The sequence below is a fragment of the Vulpes lagopus genome, chromosome 5, assembly GCF_018345385.1.
Source record: "Vulpes lagopus strain Blue_001 chromosome 5, ASM1834538v1, whole genome shotgun sequence".
Classification (NCBI taxonomy): Eukaryota; Metazoa; Chordata; class Mammalia; order Carnivora; family Canidae; genus Vulpes; species Vulpes lagopus.
The window spans coordinates 74265543-74292163 of NC_054828.1; the positions used below are offsets into that span (position 1 = coordinate 74265543).

Below are 26621 nucleotides of genomic sequence, written 5' to 3' on the forward strand. Positions count from 1 at the left end.
AGAGACCAATTCTGGCCATGGGACATATGGGTAATGGAGAAGGAGATTCATTTAGGGCTTTTTGTGGATCCTCAATAGGCCTTTGAAGGATGGGTAGAATAAAAAGAGGAAGGGAAAGGGGAGAGAACACTGACATGTACAAAGGAGCAGAAATGGCAGCATGGGACATGTTGAGAAATGGTTAACAGTACATAATTGAGAATAATGTAATGAAAAATATCGCTAGAATTGGATCCAGTCACAGAGACTCTTGAATGGGTTCTTTTGATCTTGAAAAAGATACTCTTTTAAAAAATAATTACTGATTAAAAATATTTATTTTATACCATTTTAAAAACTGACATTTAGATTTATTTAAAGTAACTTTAAACTTTATCATACATGATTCAGTGCAGTTTCTCTTGACTAGATTTTTTAAAACGTTGCAGTATGTGGTATAAAAGGGCATGTGCTTTGATTTTTTTTTGAAATTGAGAAAGCTCATTAATCTTTCAACATTCTGCTGATATTTTTTGTTGGCAGCTGTTTGTGTATTTGCAAGATGGCTAGCTAGGGATAGAAATGAAAGTTTTCTAGCTATATGGAGTTACTACACATGATCTTCTGAGAGTTATTTTGTAGTTATGATTTCCAAAGGGAGTGCATGAGATGAGTTCTTATGCTATGGGAAAAAATATGAGAATATATATATTTAGTTTTTCTTATTTTTTTTCTTTCTCTGTGTATGTTTTATGATGTGCCATTGCATGTTTATAGAGGTTACATATAAATTATATGCATTTGGGGATGCTCACCATTTTTTGCTATCCCATATTTTTTACTTGGGAAGGGTCCATTTTGTGAAATAGGAGTTACAACTGATGCATTTATACCCCTTAATTATAGATTATGCACACAAAATCAGCAGGCTTAAAAGATGATCATTTCTTAAAAAAACAAACAAAAAAAAAGAGGGCAGCCCGGGTGGTTTAGCGGTTTAGTGCTGCCTTCAGCCCAGGGCCTGATCCTGGAGACCTGGGATCGAGTCCCATGTCTGGGCTCCCTGCAAGGAGCCTGCTTTTCCCCCTGCCTGTGTCTCTGCCTCTCTCTGTGTGTGTCTCTCATGAATAAATAAAATCTTAAAAAAAAAAAATCATTTCTACTAGTCTTTAAAATTACTGATTTGATTTTCTGTCAATGCTTTCTGTGCCTTAAAGCTCTTGTACTTTGGAAAACATTGTTTTACAAAACTGCCTAATTTTTCTGGTCATTACTACTTTCTCTATTTAAATTTATATATATTTCATATTTGTATACATTTTTAGTATGTCTCTATGAATATGTATGTTTTTGTTTACATAAGCATAAATACAGATTTTTTTTTTTTTATCACCCCTCCAGAAACAGGTGAGAATGACCACTTTAACTCACCGAGCCCGTCGTACTGAAGTAGGCAAGAGCTCTGAAAAGAAGGTGGAATGTGAAGAAGACACTAATCAAGACAGGGGTCCAGACAATGAAGACTCTGGTGACTCTAAAGATATTCGCCTCACCCTTATGGAAGAGGTATTGCTCCTGGGACTAAAAGATAAAGAGGTAACACAGTTGGGTTTCCTAGGCTCTCCCAAAGACTCTTGACTATTGGAATGTTTTTAGGAAGTAATCTGACAGGATATTTTCATTAATGCTAAGTTGGCTTTAGGATTGTGCTATAGCCATCTGGGGGAATGGGGAGTTTGGAAGGGTGGCTGATACCTGGAGGATGTAAAATCCAGAAGTATAATTACTTGAAGTGTAATTTAATTACAACATACTTCAAAATTTTAGAAGATACAAGAGAGAGTATAACAGGTGTAAAATTTTTATACTTGTAGTTTCCCAAGTGAGATTGATGGTGAAATAGCCTCCTATTGAACTAACAAAGAGGACCCACACGTGGAAATTGTCTTGAGCTGTGAAGAGGAAAATCTTTTAAATGACAAGACAAGAAACATAAATGATTAGCTGTCTTACAAAAATAAACAGTGGATAGATTTCAACTTAAAAGAAAGACAGAAAAAAAAAAAAAAAGAAAGACAGTAGAAATCACTTTTTTTTTTTTAATTGTATTCTGTGGATCTTTAGAAATTAAATAACTGATAAAGGAATATTTTAATTTTAGAAAAAATGTTTTTAAATTAATTGCAGATTTCCCTTAAGTTTTCCATTATTAATAGAATATAAGAGAATTAGTCTTGAGATAGCAAGTCTTACAGTATAACCACATATTTGTTGGCTTTTCTACTAGTAGTACATTATCCTTCATTTGCAATTTAACTTTTTATTGTGTTTCACTTTCTTCCCTCATGAAGAGGTTACGAAGAAATATAACTGTAATATTTTATACAATCTGCTTCTTTTCCAAGAAAGTCTTTTAGTACATGTAATAATAATAAAGGCACATTTATTATTGACCTTAGTTTTGAAAACTTAACAAATTAAAATGTTACTTTGCATTTAAAAAAACTAAATTTGGCTTTGATAATTATCCTTAGCTAGGAATGATTTGGCTACATATATCTAGTAACATCTGTTCTTTTCTGCATTGATTCCTCAATTTGGGATTACCTTTGTTTCTTAGCCTTTGCATTTTACTTTCTTTACCATTTTTCCCTTCTCTGTTTTTTGTCACATCAAATTACTGATTTGAACAAAACTTACAGGACTTCTTATAGCCTGTGTATTGTTAAAACCAATGTTTGAGACATGCACTTACATATTTGGCCAAGACACAGATATATCAGAAAATCTTGCCCACAAGTTGACTTTCCTGTTTGCTGAGAAAGTTGATGAAGCTCTAGTTTAATGAAAATCAAACAAATGAAAGTGCAAACCTGACTCTCCAAGAGAATATCAGAGTACGTCTGAAGATTAGGTCCTATAAGTACCATTTTGAGACGTTTACACAGTGCCTAGGAAACATTCACTGGCTATGGAAGAGCTTATTAGAACTAAAAAGCTATTTGGTTTGTTTTACTTTTGAATAGGAAAATGATTAATTTCCTGCTGACCCTAGATAACTGGAATTTTTGCTTCTGTTTTGTAGAGAATCTAACTTTGGACTTCTCTGTGTGTTTTTAAATTTATAATAGTTCATGGTTAATATAGATACAAGGAAATAGAGTAAAAACTAAAGGAGCTCGGGATGCCTGGGTGGCTCAGCAGTTGAGGGTCTGCCTTCAGCTCAGGGTATGATCCTGGAGTTTCCAGGATCAAGTCCCACATCAGGCTCCCAGCATGGAGCCTGCTTCTCCCTCTGCCTAAGTCTCTGCCTCTCTCTCTTTGTGTCTGTCATGAATAAATAAATAAAATCTTTAAAACAAAACAAAACAAAAGCCAGTTACATAACTATCTCTAAAAATATTGATGGGGCATATGGATGGCTCAGTCAGTTAGCATCTGCCTTCAGCTCAGGTCATGAACAGGGTCCTGGGATCAAGCTCTGAACTGAGCTCCCTGCTCAGCAGGGAGTCTGCTTCTCCATCAGCTTCTCCCTCTACCTCTTCATACCTCTGCCCTCTCCTCTGCCTCTCCCTCTCCCTCTTCATCCCCTCTCTCTTTCTCTCTCTTGCTCACTCTCAAATAAAATCTTTAAAAAAATACTAATTGGGGCAGCCCCCGTGGCGCAGCGGTTTAGCGCCGCCTGCAGCCCAGGGCATGATCTTGGAGACCCTGGATCGAGTCCCACATCAGGCTCTCTGCATGGAGCCTGCTTCTCTCTCTGCCTGTGTCTCTGCCTCTCTTTCTCTCTCTGCATCTCTATGAATAAATAAATAAAATCTTAAAAAAAAAAAAGATAATAAATAAATAAATAAATAAATAAATACTAATTGATTTCCAGCACTATTTCCTCTCCACCTTCTTTTTTTTTTTTTTTTTTTTAATTTTTATTTATTTATGATAGTCACAGAGAGAGAGAGAGGCAGAGACATAGGCAGAGGGAGAAGCAGGCTCCATGCACCGGGAGCCTGATGTGGGATTCGATCCCGGGTCTCCAGGATCGTGCCCTGGGCCAAAGGCAGGCGCCAAACCGCTGCGCCACCCAGGGATCCCTCCTCTTCACCTTCTAATCTACTCATAGATTTATTTAGGCATTATTTAGTGTGATTGGGGGCACTCATTATGTGCTTAGCATTATGCAAATATTAAGGTAAATATAAAATAGTACAAAAACGGTCCTTGCCCTCACAAAACTTACATTCCAGCTGGGGAGACAAGGCATACATACTTTCTAAAAGTTAAGTAACCGGGCAGCCTGGCTGGCTCAGCGGTTTAGCACTGCCTTCAGCCAAGGGTGTGATCCTGGAGACCTGGGATCAAGTTCCACATTGGGCTCCCTGCATGGAGACTGCTTCTCCCTCTGCCTGTGTGTCTCTGCCTCTTTCTCTGTCTCTCTCTGTCTCTCTCTCTCTCTCTGTGTCTCTCATGAATGAATGAATGAATGAATGAACAAATAAATCTATCTATCTTTTTTTTTTTTTTTAATTTTTTTTTATTTATTTAATGATAGTCACAGAGAGAGAGAGAGAGAGTCAGAGACACAGGCGGAGGGAGAAGCAGGCTCCATGCACCGGAGCCCGATGTGGGATTCGATCCCGGGTCTCCAGGATCGCGCCCTGGGCCAAAGGCAGGCGCCAAACCGCTGCGCCACCCAGGGATCCCTAAATCTATCTATCTTAAAAAAATAGAAAAAAATAAAAGTTAAGTAACCCAAAGGTTCAACTGTGGAGGGGATAAAAATGAATTGTCCAGTTATCTAAATGAATATAAAGATCTTTTCTATACAGAATGAAAATCAGCATTGTTATAAAACATGTGTGATTCTCATGTAATGTTCAGTAAAGGAAGCCAGACACAAAAGACATACTGTATGATTATATGTAAATAAAATTTTTAAAAACTAACTATAGTGTTTGGGGTTGCATATTTAGGTAATTAAAACTATAAAGAAAAGCAAGGAAAAAAACTAAAAAAAAAAAAGAAAAAAGAAAAGCAAGAAAGGGATTACCATGGTTGTTAGCATGTGGTTACCTTTTTGTAAGGAGGATGAGAGAAGAGGAGGGTATTAATGATTAGAAAAGAACATGAGGGGGCTTTCTGGGTACTAACAGTTTTCTATTTCTGTACTTGGGGAAGTTTCATGTATATTCACTTAGAGATAAATCATTGAGCTTTTTTCACTTTTTTTCATGCACTCCTCTGTGTATGCATTATAGTTCACAGTTCAAAAGATTTTTAAAGAGGTAAAAAACAAAAAATCCAGCAGGTTTTTCCATGTTGGAACAGTAAGAGCCAAGAGAGTTGGAAGGAAGAGAGAGATCATCATGGGTTGGAATAATCTGGGGAAGATCAGAAGGAAATAAAATAAACTGGACCTGGGCAGCCCTGGTGGCTTAGCGGTTTAGCACCACCTTCAGCCCCGGGGCTTGATCCTGGAGACCTAGGATCCAGTCCCACGTCGGGCTCCCTGCATGGAGCCTGCTTCTCCTTTTGCCTGTGTCTCTGCCTCTCTCTCTCTCTCTCTCTCTCTCTCTGTGTGTCTCTAATAAATAAATAAAATCTTTAAAATATATATTATAAAAATAAAAAATAAACTGGACCTTTAAGAAGAGGTAAGATTAACATAAATGGAGTGAAGGAAACTCATTTCTGGCTGAGGGAACCTGAAAGTATCATGAGCTTGATGAGTTTGGGAGATAATTTAAGTAACCACTTATGACTGAAGTAGGTAGTATTCTTGGAGATCAATGAAAGTCAAAAATTGGCAAATTAGTGACTCTGTGACTATCATAAAAAAAAAAAAAATTGACAAATTGGATTCAGACTAGAGTATGACAGATTTTGAGTGCCAGGCAGAGACTTTTAGACTCTTTCCTATATTTATTTTTATTTTAATTCCAGTATAGTTAACATACAATATTATATTAGTTTCAGGTGTACAATAGTGATTCAACAGTTCTACCCATTACTCAGTGCTCAGGAGGATGAGTACTTTTTTTTTTTTTTTTAAGATTTTACTTACCTGTTTATAAGAGACACAGAGAAAGGCAGAGACATAGGCAGAGGGAAAAGCAGGCTCCCTGTAGGGAGAATGATGCAGGACTAGATCCCAGGACTCCAGGATTACGCCCTGAGCCAAAGACAGATGCTCAGCCACTGAGCCACCCAGGCATCACAAAGATAAGTGTATTCTTAATCCCCTTGACATATTTTCACCCATCCTCCTACCCATCTCCTCTCATAATGATCAGTTTGTTCTATACAGTTATAGACTCTTTAAAGTAAGGGGATCAGCTTAATGAAAACGGCAAAGCACATTTCATCTTTGTGTCCAAATTAAGGACTTCATGATATTTGTTCTGTGTTCTTTGTATGTTTTAATATGTATATTTGTAAGTATATTTTAATGTGTATATAATTTCTTGTTTTCACATGGCTTGAGGTTTGTGACCAATCAGAAACAAATTCTAAGTGTTTTTTTTTTTTTTTTTACAAATTCTAAGTGTTAAACTGCATCCCGAAGTCCCAGTTAACTTTTGCTGAAGATTTCCATAAGATTCTTTGTTTAGAACCCAATACTATAATTTTAAAAATTACATCCATTTTAAAAAACATGGGGCATCTGCATGGCTCAGTTTGTTAAGTGTCTGACTTTGGCTCAGGTCATGATCCTAGGCCCCACGTCAGGCTTTGTGCTCTGCAGGAAATCTGCTTGAGATTCTCTCCCTTTCCTCCTGTTTTTGCGTGTGTGCCCTCTCTCTCTCTCTCTCAAATAAATAAATCTTAAAAAAAAAGAAGTAGAAAATAATATATAGAAATTATTTTTAAAATATTTTATTTATTTATTAATGAGAGACATAGAGCGGCAGAGACATAGGCAGAGGGAGAAGCAGGCTCCATGTAGGGAGCCCGACGTGGGACTCAATCCCGGGACTCCAGCATCATGCCCTGGGCTGAAGGCAGACACTAAACTGCTGAGCCACCCAGGGATCCTTTTTAAAACCATCCTTAGGATCAGTTTGAACATAAATTCCACCATTTTTTGGCCAATTAACCATCTAACTTTGCTTTCATAAAGAGAAGACAATATTTGCCTTGCAGGATCAAGTAAGAGAAAGTGTAAAATGTTTTGAAAACTCTAAGCTATACAAACACAAAAAAATGAAGGAGTACAGAAAAGACATGGAATGGCTCACATCAAATTTATAGGTTCAGTGGCTACAGCCAAAGGTGCAAATATAGGTAAATGGTTTTGTCTTAATATCTCTGCCAGATATTTTAGAAGAGAATAGTGTGCAATTAGGGGTTGTGGGGACAGGGAGAGAGGCAGGCTCTCAATAAAGATGTGTTTCACCTCCCAGAATTCATTCCCAGTTTATTTTTTATTTTTAATTTTTTAAAAAGATTTATTTATTCATGAGAGACACACAGAAAGAGGCAGAGACATTAGGTAGAAGAAGAAGCAGGCTCCATGCAGGGAGCCTGATGTGGCTACTGTCCTACTTTGGTCTCCCAGTTTATTTCCTTTTGTACCTTTAGTAAATGTGGGGAGCTATATATATATGTATATAATAAACAAAACAAACATTCCTTTTTTTTTTAAAACAGCCTATGTTAATAAAATCACAAAACCTGACAAACAAGCCCTTCTGATACACTTGCCCTATTCACAATGGCAGTAACTACTGACGAGGGATTTATTGCTCATTTTGTGCAATGAGGAAACTAAAAGACCAGGTAGTGACCCAAATGGGACTCTTAATTTTTTGATTTTGATAAAATGTTTTAGGACTCAGCAACTTTTGAAGAGGAATAATTTTCTCCACTGATAGCCATTCATTGACAAGTTGTATACTGACTTCTTATAATTTTTTTTTAAAGCTTATCGATTGGTTCACTAAAAATTTTTTTACCAGCTTTAAAAAAGCTTGTATTTCCATCTCCCGTTGTTAATAAATTATAATGAGTGAATTAAAACTGATGGAAGATCATTAGTAGCTTGAAAAAGTTAAGAATTAACATATTTTATAACTTTTAAGTTTTATCCAGTCTGATTTATCATTTTTCTATATGTATGACTGGTGGTACTGTCTGAAAGAACTAATAAGTACAGGAATATTCTTAGCAGCACTGTTTATAATGGAGTGTCTGTTAACCAGTAGAATGAATGAATTTCAGTATAGTGAAATAACTGAAATTCTTTTTTTTTTTTTAAAGATTTTATTTATTTATTCATTAGACAGAGAGAGAGAGAGAGAGAGAGAGAGAGGCAGAGACACAGGCAGAGGGAGAAGCAGGCTCCAAGCAGGGAGCCCGACGTGGGACTGGATCCCGGGTCTCCAGGGTCACGCCCTGGGCCAAAGGCAGATGCCCAACCCCTGAGCCACCCAGGCTGCCCATAACTGAAATTCTATATTGCAAGAACTGAATTAATTTATGCAACATCGATGAATCTTGAACATCATATTGAACAACATAAATAAGAAGGACATGCTTGGAAAGCATGTATGACATATTTTTCCATATATCTTGCTAAACAAAGGGAATTAATTATTCAGGATTGTTAATGCTTAGGGGAAACCCAAGAATTTCATCTCCTACGATAGCTTCATATGGAGCTTAACTTATACCTCCTGCAGATTATTACATTCTGCAGTAATATTTGGCACAAGTTATTTTTTCAAGTGTTATCCATGGCTTTCGTATTTCAATGTTTAATACTCTAGCAAAGCTCATTCTGTTTTTGTGTTTTTTGTTTATTTTGTTAGCAAAGCTCACTCTTAAACATGGGATCCTATAACAATACTCAGTTGACATCAATAATGGCAGAATAAGGGAAAGTACCACTTAGCAAATCTGAACAATACGGTTTTGTTTTATATTTCATCCCATTACCTCACAATTTAAGGAAGAAATATGAAAGTCTTATACATTTTTTTTTCTTTTCTTTCTTCCATCAAACAAAATAGTCTGGTCATAAGGAAGAATAAATCCAAGTAAGAATTTTAAAGAACCCATTTTGCAAAATGAAAAATGTTTAAAAAAGTAGTAAATAATATTTGATTTGATTTATTATAACCATATCTTCAGAAAGTTCAGTGTATAATTAAACAGGCATTATATTTTTCTTATCAGTTCACAGTGCCAGCCATAGATTACAACCCATGTCGTAAATCTTCCTTATAGAAGGGAGAGACTATTACACTAGAAAGATATAAATGAGTAGGTAGTATTTTTTTCTTTAATTTTAAAGCTTACAACAAGTTTCTTCTAGGTTTTTCAGCAGGAGTACATTGTATTAAGTTTGTTAGGGCTGCCATAATAAATACCACAGACTGAGTAACTTAATAGAAAAAAATTTAAAAGATTTTATTTATTTATTCATGAGAGACACAGAAAGAGAGAGAGGCAGAGACATATAGGCAGAGGGAGAAGCAGGCTCCATGCAGGAAGCCCGATGCAGGACTCAATCCCGGAACCCCAGGATCACACCCTAAGCCAAAGGCAGACACTCAACCACTGAGCCAGCCAGGAGTCCCTAGAAATTTTTTTCTCCACAATTCCGGATGCTTGAAGTCCAAGATTTGGTTTCTCCTGAGGCCTCTCTACTCATCTTTTCACTGTGCCCTTACATGGTTTTTCTTTTGTGCATGCATCCCTAGTGTCCATGTGTCCAAATTTCCTTCTCCTCTAAGGACACCAGTCAGATTGGATTTGGGCCTACCTTAACAGCTTTATTAAACTTAATCACCTCTATCATGGCAGCATCTCCAGATACAGTCACATTCTGAGGTATTGGGGGTTAAGGTTTCAACACATGGATTCGGAGGAGACATAGTTCACTGCATAACAATGATTTTGAAAGGTTTGAGAGGAAATAGAAAGGTTTGGGAGATAATTTGGTACAGTTATTTACTTATATGCACCTGGAGTGCAGTTCACCCTCAGGAAGTGTCATTAAAATTATAATGAAGTGATTTTTTCCTTCAGTTCAAGTCAGCCAACATTTATTGAGCATTTGCTCTGTCCAAGGCACTGAGTATAAGGAATAAGAGAAGTAATTAAGATGTGTTCATCTTGGGCGCCTGGGTGGCTCATAGTTGAGTGTCTGCCTCTGGCTTGGGTCATGGTCCCCAGGGTCCCAGGTTGAGTCCCGCATCGGGCTCCCTGCAGGGAGCTTCTCCTTCTGCCTATGTCTCTGCCACTCTCTCTGTGTCTCTCATGAATAAATAAATAAAATCTTAAAAAAAAAAAAAAAAAAGATGTGTTTATCTTTCCTCAAGAAGCATTTGAATCTGATATGGGAGAAAAGATGTGTATACAGAGACCATACTACTAGATACAATTTTTAAGTGCTTTAAGAAAGGTATAAAAAGTGCTATAAGAACATGAAAGAGGAAAAAAAAAAACATGGAAGAGGAGGAAATTCCTTGGAGGTTACTCTTTACTTTCTTAAATTTTTTTTAAATACTCTTTGCTTTCTATGTTTATCTTCATCTATTCAGTTGTCCAGGTTTAAGGTGGGAATGACACACAAAACAAGTACTGAATCAACGGTTTTCAGGTTTCCATGTGTTCATTGGTAGATTGTGCTTACCCTTTTTTGATATTAGTGATTTTATTTAAAAAAAAGTCTAAGATTTTTAAAAATAGTTTTATTTTTATTATTTTAAAAGCAAAATATGGAGGCAGCTCGGTGGCTCAGTCAGGTAAGCATCTGCCTTCAGCCTGGGGTCTTAGGATCAAGCCCCACATTGGGCTCTCTGCTCGGCAGCAAGCCTGCTTCTCCTGTTCCCACTGTCTATTCCCTCCCCCCCAAATAAGTAAATAATCTTTTTTTAAAAGCAAAATATGTTTATACTAAGAACTTAAGAAAAATGTCTACATGAGAGAACTTAGTGATAGGAGAATGAGATATGTGAATATATGTATTTGTCAAAACAAACATCTGTGCATTTCACTATATATAAATTATGCCTCAATTCTTTATATAAAGTTTAAAGAGGGAAATAAAAATCACCAGTAATGTCACCACTGAAAGATAATTGCTATTAAAAGACTTTATATATGCTTATAGACTGTTTTCTGTGCATATGCACAGAGATGCATAATTACCCCCACAAAAATTGGTCACATCAGACAAAGAAAGATTTCTGGTGCTTTCTGCTCTGTCATATTCCCAGAATCTAACACATTTGTCTTTTGTTACCATCCCTATAGTTTGTTTTATTTTTTTTTTAAAGATTTTATTTATTTATTTATTTGAGAGAGAGAGCACGTTCACGCAAGCATGAGCTAGGGGAAGAGGCAGAGGGAAAGAGAAAAGGAGAAGCAGACTCCACCTGAGCAGGGAGCTCCAGTGCAGGGCTCTATCCCAGGACCCTGAGATCATGACCTGAGCTGAAGGCAGACACCCAACCGACTGAGCCACCCAGGTGCCCCAGGAAATGTAGAATTTAAATTAAAACAATAGTTTGTTTGAATCAGGAGCCAAACAAGGTCCACTCATTAAGCTCTTTTTTCAACTGTAGTGGGACAATATTTTATTGACGAAGAAAAGCACTATTCAGTTTAACCTCAATTACCCTTTTGTATACAATTCAAGTAACATTACACTTACCACCTTTTTAACAAAATGGAACAAATCTTTCTAGTTGTGTTATTTAAAATTTTGTATTTATTTTTAGAGAGACAGAGCAGGGGCAGGTAGAGAAAGAGAGAGAGAATCTCAAGCAGATTGCAATGTTGAGTGCAGAGCTGACTTGGGGCTTGATCCCAGGACCCTGAGATCATGACCTGAACTGAAATCAAGAGTTGGACCTTAACCAACTGAGCCACCTAGGTGCCCCTAGGTTATGCTGTTTATTTTTTTTTTTAATTTTTTATTTATTTATGATAGTCACAGAGAGAGGGAGAGAGAGGGGCAGAGACACAGGCAGAGGGAGAAGCAGGCTCCATGCACCGGGAGCCCGACGTGGGACTCGATCCCAGGTCTCCAGGATCGCGCCCTGGGCCAAAGGCAGGCGCTAAACCACTGCGCCACCCAGGGATCCCGGTTATGCTGTTTAAAAGTAAAACATAGGGATGCCTGGGTGGCTCAGCGGTTAAGCATCTGCCTTCAGCTCAGGGAGTGATCTTGGAGTTCCAGGATCGAGTCCCACATCAGGTTGACTCTATGGAGCCTGCTTCTCTGTCTGCCTATGTTTCTGCCTCTCTCTCTGTGTCTCTTATGAATAAATAAGTAAAATCTTTAAAAAAAAATAAAAGTAAAACATAATATAATTTTACTTAAATTTAACATAAGAAAAAGAAAATGAAGTGAAACTAAAGGAATTATTAACTTCAGACATTTCTTTATTATAAGAGATACCTCCTAAAACACTGCTTTCTAAGCTTAAGAAAGATTATTAAGAGGTTAAGGTCATTTTTCTAACTAAATGTTTCAATTTTGGACAATATCCACTGACTTCTTGCTATAAAAAAATAAAAGTTAATATCCCTCCTACACTTTCTCCTGTATTTCTCTATCTTTATTCATTTACTTCCAAATTTTTAAATTATAAATTTATATGACTTTTTTTTTTTTAAGATTGTATTCACTCATGAGAGACACAAAGAGAGAGGCAGAGACATAGGTAGAGGGAGAAGCAAGCTCTTCGCAGGGAATCCAATGCGGGACTCCATCCCAGGACCCAGGATCATACCCTGAGCTGGAGGCAAGAGCCCAGCAGCTGAGCCACCCAGGTGTTCCTTTTTTTTTTTTTTTTTTTTTTTAAGATTTTATTTATTTATTCATGAGAGACACACACAGAGAGAGGCAGAGACACAGGCAGAGGGAGAAGCAGGCTCCATGCAGGGAGCCCAATATGGGACTCGATCCCGGGACTCCAGGATCAGGCCCTGGGCTGAAGGCAGGCACTAAACTGGTGAGCCACCCAGGGATGCCCATCTGTATGGCTTTTTTAAATTGAAATATAATTGACATATAACATTAGTTTCAGGTACACAACATAATGATTCAATACTTGTACACAAATGATCACCATGGTAAGTCTAGTTAACATCTTACATTACCACACAGTTAAAAATTTTTTTTTCTTGTGATGAGAACTCTCAGCAACTTTCAAATTATGATACAGTATTATCAACTATAGCCATCATGCTGAGCATTATATCTCCAAGACTTATTTATTTTATTTATTTTATAACTAGAAGTTTGCACCTCTTGACCCTCCCTCACCACCTCACTCACTACCCCTGGCAACCCCTGGTTTGTTTTTAATTCCACATATACGTGAGATCATACAGTATTTCTCTTTGTCTTATTTTTCTTTATTTATGGAGTATTTATATTTCTCAGACTCTGAGTTAAATATATATGTTACTTCATTCTAATGATAGCACTATGAAGTCAGTATTATCTCTATAAAATAAGTGGAAAGCGGGATGTCTGGGTGGCTTAGTCATTTGAGTGTCTGACTCTTGATTTCAGCTCAGGTCATGATCTCAGGGTCATGAGATCCAGCCCTGCTTCAGGCTTTGCACGGAGTTTCTCTGTCCCTCCTCATCTAACCTTACCCCCACCCCCGGAGTGCATTCTCTCTCTCTCTCTCTCTCAAAATAAATAGATAAATATTAAAATACATACATACATACATACATATTTATATATTAAACAATCAGTAGAATTTGAAAGCTTATTGAGTATTTGATAAAGTGAAAGAATTCTTATTAATTTTTAAGTGTGATATTAGAATTAACACTTCTTTTAAACCTTTGTACGTTGGGGAGAGTATGGTAATATTTTTATAGATGGTATGTTACAATAACTTGGATTTACACTGAAATAGTCTGGTGAGTGGGGAGAGTTATAGAAGAGAGAAGATTATCCTGGTAGCTGTGGAAGCCAAATGATGGATATATAGAGGTTCATAATCTTTCTGCTTTGTGTATGTTGGGAACATTAAGCCAAAAATGTTAAAAAGAAAAAAAATGATATTTTCTTAACTACATGATTCCATTTTACACAATATCTTATTAGCTTCCTGTTATGAAAGATGGTGAAATTACCACTCTCACAGTTTGTTCTACCTCTATTCCCCAGTGCTTTATGAAAACTTATATACATTCTATTGTTTCATAATTCACACAAAGCTGTTCTCTGAAGGAAAGCTCCAAAATTAAAGTTGGGGAAGAAGCATATGGGAAAATTAGTGGTTAGGAGAGAAAAAATATGTATTGTATGTATAAAGAAATATCTGGTTTTATATATGCCCAAAATATGATGAAATTTATGAGTCATTTTAATTTTCTTATGATTTTTTCTTTACAAATACTCTAAAATATATCTATACTATTTAATCAAGGAGAAAGCTATTTGAAAACTAAATAAATCTGCATTTACTTAGTTTTGCTTTTCTGATATTTGATACTATAATTGCCTTTAAGGGTTTCTAAATCTATTTTAAGTTATTTGAGGGCAGCCTGGGTGGCTCAGCGGTTTAGCGCCACCTTCAGTCCAGGGCATGATCTTGGAGACCCGGGATCTAGTCCCCCGTCGGGCTCCCTACATGGAGCCTGCTTCTCCCTCTGCCTATGTCTCTGCCTCTCTCTCTCTCTCTCTCTGTGACTGTCATAAATAAATAAATAATTTAAAAAATATATTTTACAAAATAAAATAAAAATAAAAGAGGAATTTAGTTCAAATCTTGAAAGCTACTATTTCAATAGAGGACTTTAAAGAAAAACAGTAAACTATTTTTAAAGTAATTTTTTAGAGGTAAAAAATTAGTCTTGCTTGTATAATTTTCTGATAATTTTTTTTTCTGGTAATTCTTGGCATAAAAATAGAGATCACTATTCAGACATTGGGCATATTAGAAAAAGGCTTTAAAAAAAAAAGAAAAAAAAAGAAAAAGGCTTTAAGAAGACATACTAAGATTCCTTCTCTTATGGAAACTGAAACAGTTTTAAGTTGAATCTTCAGATTTGGAGAGAGGGAAAGATTCTTTTTTTTTTTCTGAGATTTTTCCTAATAAAATGATACTTTCTCCATGTAGGTAACTTGGAAAAATTAGAATACCATTTTTTTAAGCAGCCCCATTTTTAAAAGTAAAGTGTTTTACATAATTGTGATAATCTTCAATACACAATTACGTATTTGGCTGTTTTTCATTAAACTTCATCATAATTTTCTTTTTTTTTCTTTTTATCATTTTATTTTTAAATAATCTCTACACCCAACATGGGGTTCAAATTTAAAACTTCTGAGAGGGATCCCTGGGTGGCGCAGCAGTTTGGCACCTGCCTTTGGCCCAGGGCGCGATCCTGGAGACCCAGGATCAAATCCCACGTTGGGCTCCTGGTGCATGGAGCCTGCTTCTCCCTCTGCCTGTGTCTCTGCCTCTCTCTCTCTCTCTCTCTCTCTCTCTCTCTCTGTGACTTTCATAAATAAATAAAAATTTAAAAAAATAAAATAAAAATAAAACTTCTGAGATTAAGAGTCACATGCTTCAACTGAGCCAGCTAGGTGCCCCCCCCATCATAAGAATTTTCTAACATTATTTTTAAAAATTCCTTGTAAACATAGTTTTTAATGATGTTTTAAGTTTCTTTGTTTTCTGTTTTCTTTTTACCCCGAGCAGGCGATTTAAAATCAATAACCTTCAGAGTTGTTTTAAGGCATGTCTTTAAGGAAGTTTGCATAAAGAATACTTGACTAGAAGGAAATTCAGCACAAAATGTTGACTATTTGAATTTATTGAAATCTCATTGCCCTAACAACAAAATGACATTATAAAAATTGTAAGTATGTGGGGCACCTGGAAAGCACAGTAGGTTAAGCATCCAACTCTTGGTTTCAGCTCAGGTTGTGATTTCAGGGAACCCCCGGTCAGGGTCTGCATTCAGCAGGGTATCTGCTTAGGACTTTCTCTCCCTCTGCTTCTGTCACTTCCCCACATCACATGTATGTACACTCTTTCTCTCAGTCTTTTTTTAAAAATGTAAATGTGTATAATCTTCAACCCAAAATTTTTCTAGGAATTCATTCAACAAAAACACACATAATGAACATTTCTTCATAGCATTTTTTTTGAAATGACAAAAAATTTTAAGCAAATGTCACCAGCAAAGTCTTGAAAAGATAAATTATAGTACATCTAAAGTGCAATACTGTGTAGCCATTATAATGAATGAGGTAGATCTGTATTTACTCATGTGGGAAGATAGCCAAAATAATGGGCAAGTGAAAAGTTGTCACTCAATATGATCTTGTTTCTGTAAAAAATATAATAAAGATATAATGTGTATATAAAATCTAGAAAATACACACTAGACTGTTACCCCTCCAGATAAACTTTCATTTTGTAAGTTATACATTTCTATATTATCTTTTTCCCTTCTTTTCTTTTTTTTTTTCTAGTAATTATTTATTACATTTCTAATTAAGACAAAACTGGGGCAGCCTAGGTGGCTCAGTGGTTTAACACCTGCCTTTGGCCCAGGGCCTGATCCTGGAGACCCGGGATTGAGTCCCGCGTTGGGCTCCCTGCATGGAGCCTGCTTCTCCCTCTGCCTGTGTCTCTGCCTCTCTCTGTGTGTGTCTCTCATGAATAAATAAATAAAATCTTTAAAAAAAAAATTAAAAAGTTAAAAAAAATAATAATTAAGGGCAGCCCCAATGGCCCAGCGGTTTGGCGCCACCTTCAGCTCAGGGTGTGATCCTGGAGGCCTGGGATCAAGTCCCAGCATGGAGCCTGCTTCTCTCCCTCTCCCTCTGCCTGTGTCTCTGCCCCCCCCCTCCTCTCTCTCTGTCTGTCATGAATAAATAAAATTTAAAAAATAATAAATAAATAAAAAGTAAAGACAAAACAAAGTTCACTATTCAAAGATCTCATTCTGCCATACCTTCAGGATTCTCTTTTGGTCATGAGGCCGTGTGCAATTCCATTTATTTTAGTAGATCCTAAAATTTTTCTCTTCTCGTTTCCCTCACATGTATAGCCTTATATTACTAACTAAATTTAATGACTAAATGGTGAACTTTAGTATGCATATGCTAGATCATCCTGCATACTAAAGCATTGGCCCTTTAACAGAGAATCTTTATTATAGATGGTTTGAGAATTCACAAATACAGCTAGATATATTTATTTAAAGGAATATGGATATCAGAATTATAATTATTTTTAAAAACTCCATGTGTATTTTTATTTATTTTTTTAAGATATTATTTATTTATTCATGAGAATACCCAGAGAGGAGAGAGAGAGAGGCAGAGACACAGGCAGAGGGAGAAGCAGGCTCCATGCAGGGAGCCTGACATGGGGCTCGATCCCCCATCTCCAGGATCGCAACCTAGGCTGCAGGCGGCGCTAAACCGCTGAGTCACCGGGGCTGCCCTTATTTATTTTTTTTAAGATTTTATTTATTTATTCATGAGAGACACAGAGAGAGAGGCAAAGACATAGGCAGAGGGAGAAGCAGGCTCCCTGTGGGGAGCCCGATGTGGGACTTGATCCCAGGACCCTCGGATGATGACCTGAGCCAAAGGCAGGCGTTCAACCCCTGAGGCACCCAGGTACCCCTTCATGTGTATTTTAAAGCTCTTTTCTATTACGATGCATGACTCGATAAAAAAAGTTTTAAAAGACTCATTTGGGGAGTTTTACATTAGATACTATGACGGGAATGATATTTTAAAAACAGTTTCTACATCCTGCCATCCATTGTTTATTTACATTGCTTCTCATTTACAGTTCTATTGACAATCTGACATCACTGTTACTGTAACAGAAGTTACATGATCAGGAAGAAATGAAAAAACAACCAAATCAGTTTCCTCTAATTGCTTTAATACTGGCTGATGAGTTTGTACACCTGTTGAGATTTATAAAATCACCAAGTTATGCCTAATAAATTATATATCCTGAAGAAATTTATAGTTTAGCCTTAATTAGGCAGCTAAGTTGTGTAAAACCAAGGATTGGGGCACCTGGCTGGCTCAGTGGTTGAGTGTTTGCCTTTGGCTCAGGTCGTGATCCTGAGGTCCTAGAATCCAATCCCCCATCAGGCTCCCCACATGGATCCTGCTTCTCCCTCTGCCTGTGTCTCTGCCTCTTTCTCTGGGTCTCTCATGAATAAATAAATAAAATCTTTTTTTAAGGGATTAATCTTTTAAAAAACCTACTCCCTCCTTAAAGAGGAGTTATAAATACAACTCTCTTGAAGTAGCCATGAGGTGGGTCATACATAGAACTAATCCCAGCTTTGAATCTAAGATCAGGCCCTTAGGAAATATGGATAGGTCTAAGGATATTCGTGGTTCAAACTGAGCTTTTGCCAGGTTAATGTTACTTACTTTCAGTCATAAATTTATGCTGTCAAGAAACATTATTGAGAAATACTATGTATTAGAAATTCTCTCCTTAAGGAATTTATAGTCTAACTATAACTGAGGACAGTTGATTACAGCATGATAAAAATAAATGATAAGGGAGCAGTATATATAGGCACACCCAGGTGAGGAACCTAAACTAGAGGGTGGAATAGAAGGAAAGACATTGTTAGAGAAGGTATATGGAAGATGTCATCCCTATGTATAGGGATCCTTAAGAACAAGGAGGAATTAGGGAAAGAAGGGTACTGGTTCTTTTAGACAGAACAGTGTGTACAAAGGCCTGTAAGCAAAAATGATATATTAAGAGTACTTAACATAGTTGTCAGGGTGCTCATCTGCCTCAGTCCAAGAAGTATGCGGTCCTTGATCTTGGGGTTGTGAGTCTGAGCCTTATGTTGGGTTTAGAGATTGCAAAAAAATAAAATAGTTCTGGAAATCTGGAGCATGGTGTTCTAGGGAAAAGAGGCCAAGGTGAGACCAGTGAGCAGCCTCCTGGCTTGAGTGTTACACTAAGGAATTTGGACTTGACTGGGAGGAGCATTTGAAAGATTTTTAAGTAGAGAGGAAGAGAATTATATCATTAGATTTGAGCATAAAGATCATCCTGGCTATAATGGGAAAGCTGGTATTGGAAGACCTCTGTCTCTAGCAGTATCATGGGCAGATATTATATCTTGAATAAACTTAATTTCTAAAGTACTATTGGGCCTTTGGAAAGTAAGAAATCTTCAGGGTCCCCAAACAAACACCAAACTTAAAATCCTAGAGGTGAGCAATAAACAAACATGAAAACCAGATTGCCCTGGGACAAATTACCAAATCAGTCCTGAGATCCTGGAATTGGGTAGTCACAAATAAACCTCAGAGTCAAGATAAAATGGGGAAGCTAGGTTTAAATGTGGTTCCAGTTGGGAATGCATAGCTGGCTCAGTCAGTGAAACATGATACTCTTGATCTTGGGGTTGTGAGTTTGAGCCCTACCTTGGGTGTAGAGATTACTTAAAAATAAAATCTTTTTAAAAATGAATGTGGTCCCAGTTGTGTGGAGTCCCCCAATACCCTCATGCCTGACTCTCAGCAGAAGCAAATACAGATCTCCTTTCTGAAAAAAGACATCTTTAATTTAGGCCTTCAGGATCTCACATATTCACAAAAAATTGAATATGGGCCACTTCTTAATCAAATATCCAACATACAAAGAATCAAATATCCTGAGAAAGATTCAGCAGAAATCACAAATAGGTCATTCATAGACCTCAGATATTAAAATGATCAGACAGGGGCACCTGGGTGGCTCAGTGATTGAGCATTTGCCTTTGGCCCAGGTCATGATCCTGGGGTCCCACATCAGGCTCCCCGGAGGGAGCCTGCTTCTCCCTCTGTCTGTGTCTCTGCCTCTCTCTGTGTGTCTCTCATGAATAAACAAACAAAATCTTTAAAAAAATAAAATTATCAGACAACATAAAATATCTATGACATTAAAAAAAAAAAAAAGAATCACAAAATGAACAGCGAAAAGAAATCACAAATGACCAAGCAAATGTGAAAAATAACTACATAGAACTTTTTGAAATGAAAAAAAAATCAAAGTTGAAATCAAAATCTCAAAAAAAAAAAAAATCAAAATCTCATGGAGAGTTTAGCATATTAGATACAGATGGAGAGAGTAAATTGGAAGCCAGATATGAATAATAACTCTTCAAAAAGCAATTTAGAGACAAAAGAAATGGAAGATACAAAAGAGAGGTTAAAAGACATGGAGGTTAGAATAAGTAAGATTGATGTCCCAGAAGGAAAAAATAAAATGGAGGAGAGATAAAATTCCTAAAGAGAAGAAGTGAGAATTTTTGAAAATAAGAAATGAACCTATAGGTACAGGAAGCATATGCCAAACAGGATGAGTAAATTCACACACAGTCTGCAAAACTCTAAGAGACAGATGTGAAAGGACTGAAGATTAAAAGACAATTCACCTACAAGAAACCACAATCAGTAAGAATGATACATTTCTCACTGCAACAATGGAAGCTAGGAGAAGAGGGCTTAATATCTTCAATGTGATACGAGAAAACTATCAACCTAGAATGTTACATCCAGAGAAACTATCGTTGAAAAACAATGGTGAAATAAAGACCTTTCAGATAAAATAGTTTGCCTCCAACAGACTTTCACTTAAGGAAATTCTACTTTAGAAAGAAGGAAAATAGTACCAGAAAGGAGGTCTAAGATGCAAGAAAGAATAGCGAGCAAAGACATCGGTAAGCATCTGAGTAAATCTAAACAAGTACTACCTATGTAAAATAATGATAATGCTAATAATAATGTCTAACATGTGAGTTAAAAAAAAAAAAGATAAAATATTGGTCAGCTAGAAGAGTGGTTAAATATTCTTTTTTAAATAATTAGATTTTGTATTAATTTTTAATTGTCATGCATGTTAAAATTTTGAGGATAACTTTCCTAAAGAAAAGAGAGAACAGGGACGCCTGGGTGGCTCAGTGGTTGAGTGTCAGCCTTCAGCTCAGGTCCTGATCCTGGGTTCCTGTGATCGAGTCCCGCATTGGGCTCTCCACAGGGAACCTGCTTCTCCCTCATCTGTGTCTCTGCCTCTCTCTGTGTCTCTCATGAATAAATAAATAAAATCTTTATTTAAAAAAAAAGAAAAGAAAAGAAAGTAAGAAAGTACATAACTTCTAAATCAATAAAGAATGAAAGTGGAATTAAAAAAATATTATTAAGTCTTTACCACTATTTAGCTTTATAACCTCTGTCGTGTCACAAAACCTCCATAAGCCTTAGTTTCCTCATCTTTAAAATGTGGATAGTAGGGGTGCCTGGTCTGCCTTTGTCTCTGGTTATGATCCCGGAGCCCTGCGTTTGGCTCCATGCCCAGCAGAGTCTCCTGCTTCCTCTGACCCTCCTCTGGTGCTCTCTATCTCTCTCAAGTAAATAAATCTTTAATAATAATAATAATAATTATTATTATTATATATGCACAGTAGTACCCCCCTTATCAAATTGTTGTGAAGATGTGATCAGATAGTGCATGCAAAAAACTAAACACAAATCTACATAATAAGTATTCAATAAACATTAGACATTACTGCTATTAATAGTAACTTATGGAGCACCTGACTGGCACAGTTGGTAGAGCATGAGGCTCTTGATCTTGGGATCATGAGTTCAAGCTCCACATTGGGCATGGAGTTGTTTTGTTGTTGTTTTTTTAAGTTTAAAATTCAGTAAGTAAACAAGTAAATAAAATAAAAAATTTTAAATAGTGATCATTAAAGGTGATCTTTAATGATCTTTAATGACTTTAAAGCCATGGTAGAACCTCCCTGCCAACATCTCACCCAACTTCTCTCCCTTGAGAGGGAGTGCTACCCAAAGATGGCTAGAATGTTGAACAGTTCTAATAACTCTGATGGATCTTCTTGTGTTAGTCATAACTCCTTGCTCAGAACCTTCAGGACTAGGGCAGCCCCAGTGGCGCAGTGGTTTAGCGCTGCCTGCAGCCCAGGGCATGATCTTGGAGACCCTGGATCGAGTCCCACGTCAGGCTCTCTGTATGGTGCCTGCTTCTCTCTCTGTCTCTATGAATAAATAAACAAAATCTTTAAAAAAAAAAAAAAAAAAAAAAAGAACCTTCAGGACTGAATATTGCCTTTCAGTAAAAGTTAAGAGCATCAAGACTTCCCACAGCCCAGCCCCAACCAATTTGATCTCCTGTCATTGAGTTAGATCTCTAAACATATGTAATGTCTCTTTCCTTTATACTTTTGCTTAGAATGCCCTTTTGAAAAATAGTAGAGTTTGGATGATTTCCTTCATCTTCATCTGGAAAACCCTCCCTTCTCTGCTAAATTCAACCTATTCTTGAAATCCCACTTCAAGTCCCATTAAAGCTTCTGACTAGCCCAAAAATGATATATGGTTTGAAAAACTAGCATCTAAATCAAATTCCCAGTCGTCATTTTTGCCTGTCTGCTGCTGCTTTTTCAATTGAGGTTTTGTTTAAAATTTGTATTCCTCACATTTGCATGATATTTCCAGTTAGATTTTTTGTTCCTTAAAATGGTTCCTTAAGACAGTCCTCCATAAGACAGTCCTCCTTAAAATGGTTCCTTAAGACAGTCCTCCTCTTTGTACCTCTATTATAACTCCTAAGGAAGAGAAAGTAGTATTTAAGTGCCTACTGTATGCCAGCCACTCTACTAAATGCTTTTTTATATATAACATCTAATTTATTCCTCACAGCAAACTTAAAAAGATAGATGTTAATGTCCCCGTTTTACAGATGAGGGCGTTGCACTTGAAGCTGGTTGAATAACGTACCCAAGGCACTTAACTAGTCCGTGGCAGAGCTGGGTTTCTACCACACCACCCATCAAATTAGCTTGCAAATAAAACATGTCTTGAGAGAGTAGTAAAAGGCTCAAATGGTTTATACATTTTTCTACTTAATTATATTCTACTCTGAAGTTTAGGGTGTCAATGGAAACATTTCCAAGAGGCCAAAATTCTTTTCAAAAATTAAAATTTGACGTACTAGTTATCAACTAACAGCTGAACTATGGGAATTCACAAGGAGCTTGAAGTTAGACAGAGAACCTTTATTTGGGGAGGTTTCGATTAAGAGAAAGCTTAATCCATCAGATCCATCAGAGTTATTCTATTCTCTCTTTCTCTCTCTCTCTCTCTCTCTCTGTTTTTTTTTTTAGATTTATTGATTCATGAGAGAGAGAGGGAGAGGCAGAGACACAGGCAGAGGGAGAAGGAGGCTCCATGCAGGGAGCTTGATGTGGGACTTGATTCCGGGACCCCAGAGCCCAAGGACCACGCCCTGGGCCGAAGGCAGATGCTCAACCACTGAGCCTCCCAGGCATCCCAGATTCTGTTCTCTTATTCTGTTTTGTGATCATGTAATGGGACATGAATTGCAACAAAGTGTCCTTAAGGTGCTTGTTACAAGTCCATAACCCTTTCAGAACATTCTTTCTCTTTTTCCTTTTCTAGGGTTACACATCTTTCTGGAATGACTGTATATCATCTGGCCTGCGAGGGGGCATCCTGATAGAATTGGCCATGCGGGGTCGAATCTGTCTGGAACCCCCTACCATGCGTAAGAAGCGACTACTGGACAGAAAGGTACAGCACCTCTGTGGACATCCTCCTAACTTATGAAAGGGTAGATACCAATGGTCCATTTTGGAGGAGTGGGAAGTTTTGTTTTTTTTCTGAGGGGCTTGAATTCATAACCCTGAGCTAATATCAAGAGTTGGATGCTTAACCAACTAAGCCACCGAGGTGCCCCTGGAGGAATGGGAATATCTGAATAGTGAGATAAGATGATTATCACTCACTTAGCCATCCTATTGTCTAACAGATTTAAGGGAGGGAGGGAGAAATTCAAGTATCTGTCATCTACAGAGTTATAAGAAGTTTATGGTTTTGTCTTTTTTTAAGCAGAAAAGTCATTATTAGGATACTGTTGATTATTGCTCCCTCTATGTCTGTAACTGAAACATTATGAAATAGAATGTTATATAGGAGGGGGCAAACCACAGGTCAGGTGCAGTCTTTAACACTAGTCATGCTCAGATAACCATTAGATTTTTCTCCTTCCATTTAAATTAAGTCCATTCCACCATATGAGCTATAACCTCTGTCTCCATTTTTTTTACTATGTATTTTTTTCCACTTATAACTTTACTGTCATACTCAGAACTCTACCCAAACTATATATTTTTTAGGTATCACCAGCAGGCCCTATGTCCAGTGTGGTACTTGAACTCACAACCCTTAGACCAAGAGTCACATTCCCTGGGGCACCTGGGTGGCTCAGTTGGTTTAGCGTCTGCCCTTGGCTCAGGTCATAACCCTGGGGTCCTGGGATCAAACCCTGCATCAGGCTTCCTGCTCAGTGGGGAGCCTGCTTCTCCCTATCCCTCTGCCACTCCCCTGTTTGTGCTAGCTCATGCATGCGGGCTATCTATCAAATAAATATTTTTTTTTTAATTGATGAGAGACACACAGAGAGAGGCAGAGACATAGGCAGAAGGAGAAGCAGGCTCCTTGAGGGACTTGATCCTAGGACCCTGGGATCACAGCCTGAACCAAAGGCTCAAGCACTGAGCCACACAGGTGCCCCATAAATAAAATCTTTTAAAAAAAAGTCACATACTCTGCCAACTGAGCCAGCCAGGTGCCCTATCACCACCTTCTCTTTTGTCTTCAATTTATTTCTCTCTCTTTTTTAAAGATTTTATTTATTTATTCATGAGAGGCACACAGAGAGAGAGAGAGGCAGAGACACAGGCAGAGGGAGAAGTGAGCTCCACGCAGGGAGCCCAACGCGGGACTCGATCCTGGGTTTCCTGGATCACACCCTGGGCTGAAGGTGGCGCTGAACCGCTGAGCCACCGGGGCTGCCCTTATTTTTCTCTTTTAACCTATATGTGGCATTTGGCATTTTTGACCACCTCCTCCTACTTGAAATTTTCTTCATTCTTGGCCTTTGTTATATTACATTTTCTTGCTTCTCTGGCTATGTGCTCTCTCTTGTCCTTCTCCATTCCTTAACATCTAAGTCTCAGTTTGTATCCTTTTGCATAAATTCCCATCCTTTTGGAGATATTTACCTTATAGCTTCATCTCTCACTTCCATGATATTAACCTATCAAATCCTAGGCCTGTCTTCTTTTTCTAACCCCAGGAACATATTTAACTATTAACTAGGCATTTCAATGTGGCTATCCCTTATCAGTTAAAACCAAATTTATCAACTTTTCCCCAAAACTGGCTTCCTTTCCTGACTTTGCTATTTTTATTAATCATTCCACAAGTTGGTTTCCCGACCCAAAGTTATTATTGAATATTTTCTCCATGACCATTTATATCCAGTTTGTCACTAGGGTCCACTTCAAATGTTATTTTTGTCTCCCTACAACTACCCCAACTAGATTTTAAACTTCTTGAGGACGGGGACAGTATAGTCTGTTGCTTTGCATTTCCTACAACACTTAACCAATAATGTATATATGGTATACTGAAAGATCTTAATTTGAATTAAATGGATGAACCAGGGCCCCTTGATTCTTCTCTTAAAGGTACTGCTAAAGTCAGATAGCCCAACAGGGGATGTTTTACTGGATGAAACTCTCAAACACATCAAAGCAACTGAACCCACAGAAACCGTCCAGACATGGATAGAGCTACTCACAGGTAAAATGGTTCAAAAATCCCACACTTTGTAATCTTTATCCTACTAGTTCAAGAAAAGGAGTAGAAGAGTTCAAGCTACTAGGTAAGAAGTATATGGTTCACTGTTTAACTATATTGAAGAGGGACAGAAAAGGCATGGTTAATCAATACACAAAGTTTTCCAGAGCTTCATCTTATTTCTGCTACTCCAACCCATAAGCTCCCTAATGATATTTTTCATGAGAAATTTTTTTTAAAGATTTTATTTATTCATGAGAGACAGAGAGAGAGGCAGAGACATAGGCAGAGGGAGAAGCAGGCTCCATGCACAGAGCCTAATGTGGGACTCGATCTCAGGACCACGGATCATGACCCAAGCCAAAGGTAGATGCTCAGCTGCTGAGCCACCCAAGGCATCCCCACAAGAAATTTTTTAAACATCTCTTTGATACATAATTCACACACCACATACCCATGGAAAGTACACAATTAAATGGATTTTAGTATATTCACACAATTGTGCAACCATCCTCACAAACTGAATTGAGAACATTTTCTTCACCCCAAAATAAACCCCGTACTCATTAGCAGTTTTTCCCAAGCCTCCTGCCCAGCTGTGGCAGCCACTACTCTACATTCTGTCTCTGTGGATTGGCTTATTCCAGATATTTCATATAAGGGAAATGTACAATTTTTTGTGACTGGCTAAGATACAACATTTTTAAGGTTCATCCATGTTTTAGCATGTACCAATAGTTTGTTTATTTTCTTTTTTTTTAAGGGCAAGTCCAAAAACTTTATTTTTTTTTAAGATTTTTATTATTTATTCATGAAAGAGAGAGAGAGGAAGAGACATAAGCAGAGGGAGAAGCAGGCTCCATGCAGGAAGCCCGATGTGGGACTCGATCCCTAATCCCAGGATCAGGCCCTGGGCCAAAGGCAGATGCTCAACCGCTGAGCCACCCAGGCGTCCCTCAAAAACTTTAATATAAGTAAG

The 26621-nt window shown here is 37.4% G+C and overlaps 1 protein-coding gene across 2 annotated transcripts in view; it reads left to right on the forward strand.

The window, feature by feature from the left end:
- GOLPH3L (golgi phosphoprotein 3 like) overlaps window positions 1–26621 on the forward strand; it is a 38824-nt gene that overhangs the window by 784 nt on the left and 11419 nt on the right. Inside the window, exons 2-4 of one of the 2 annotated variants that reach the window (XM_041756588.1) lie at window positions 1381–1545; window positions 23438–23569; window positions 25531–25645. In XM_041756588.1, coding sequence (XP_041612522.1) covers window positions 1393–1545; window positions 23438–23569; window positions 25531–25645 — 400 coding nt within the window. In that variant the 5' untranslated portion in view covers window positions 1381–1392. Of the gene's footprint in view, window positions 1–1380; window positions 1576–23437; window positions 23570–25530; window positions 25646–26621 lie in introns of both variants that reach the window. The other variant, XM_041756587.1, reaches the window with a different exon arrangement.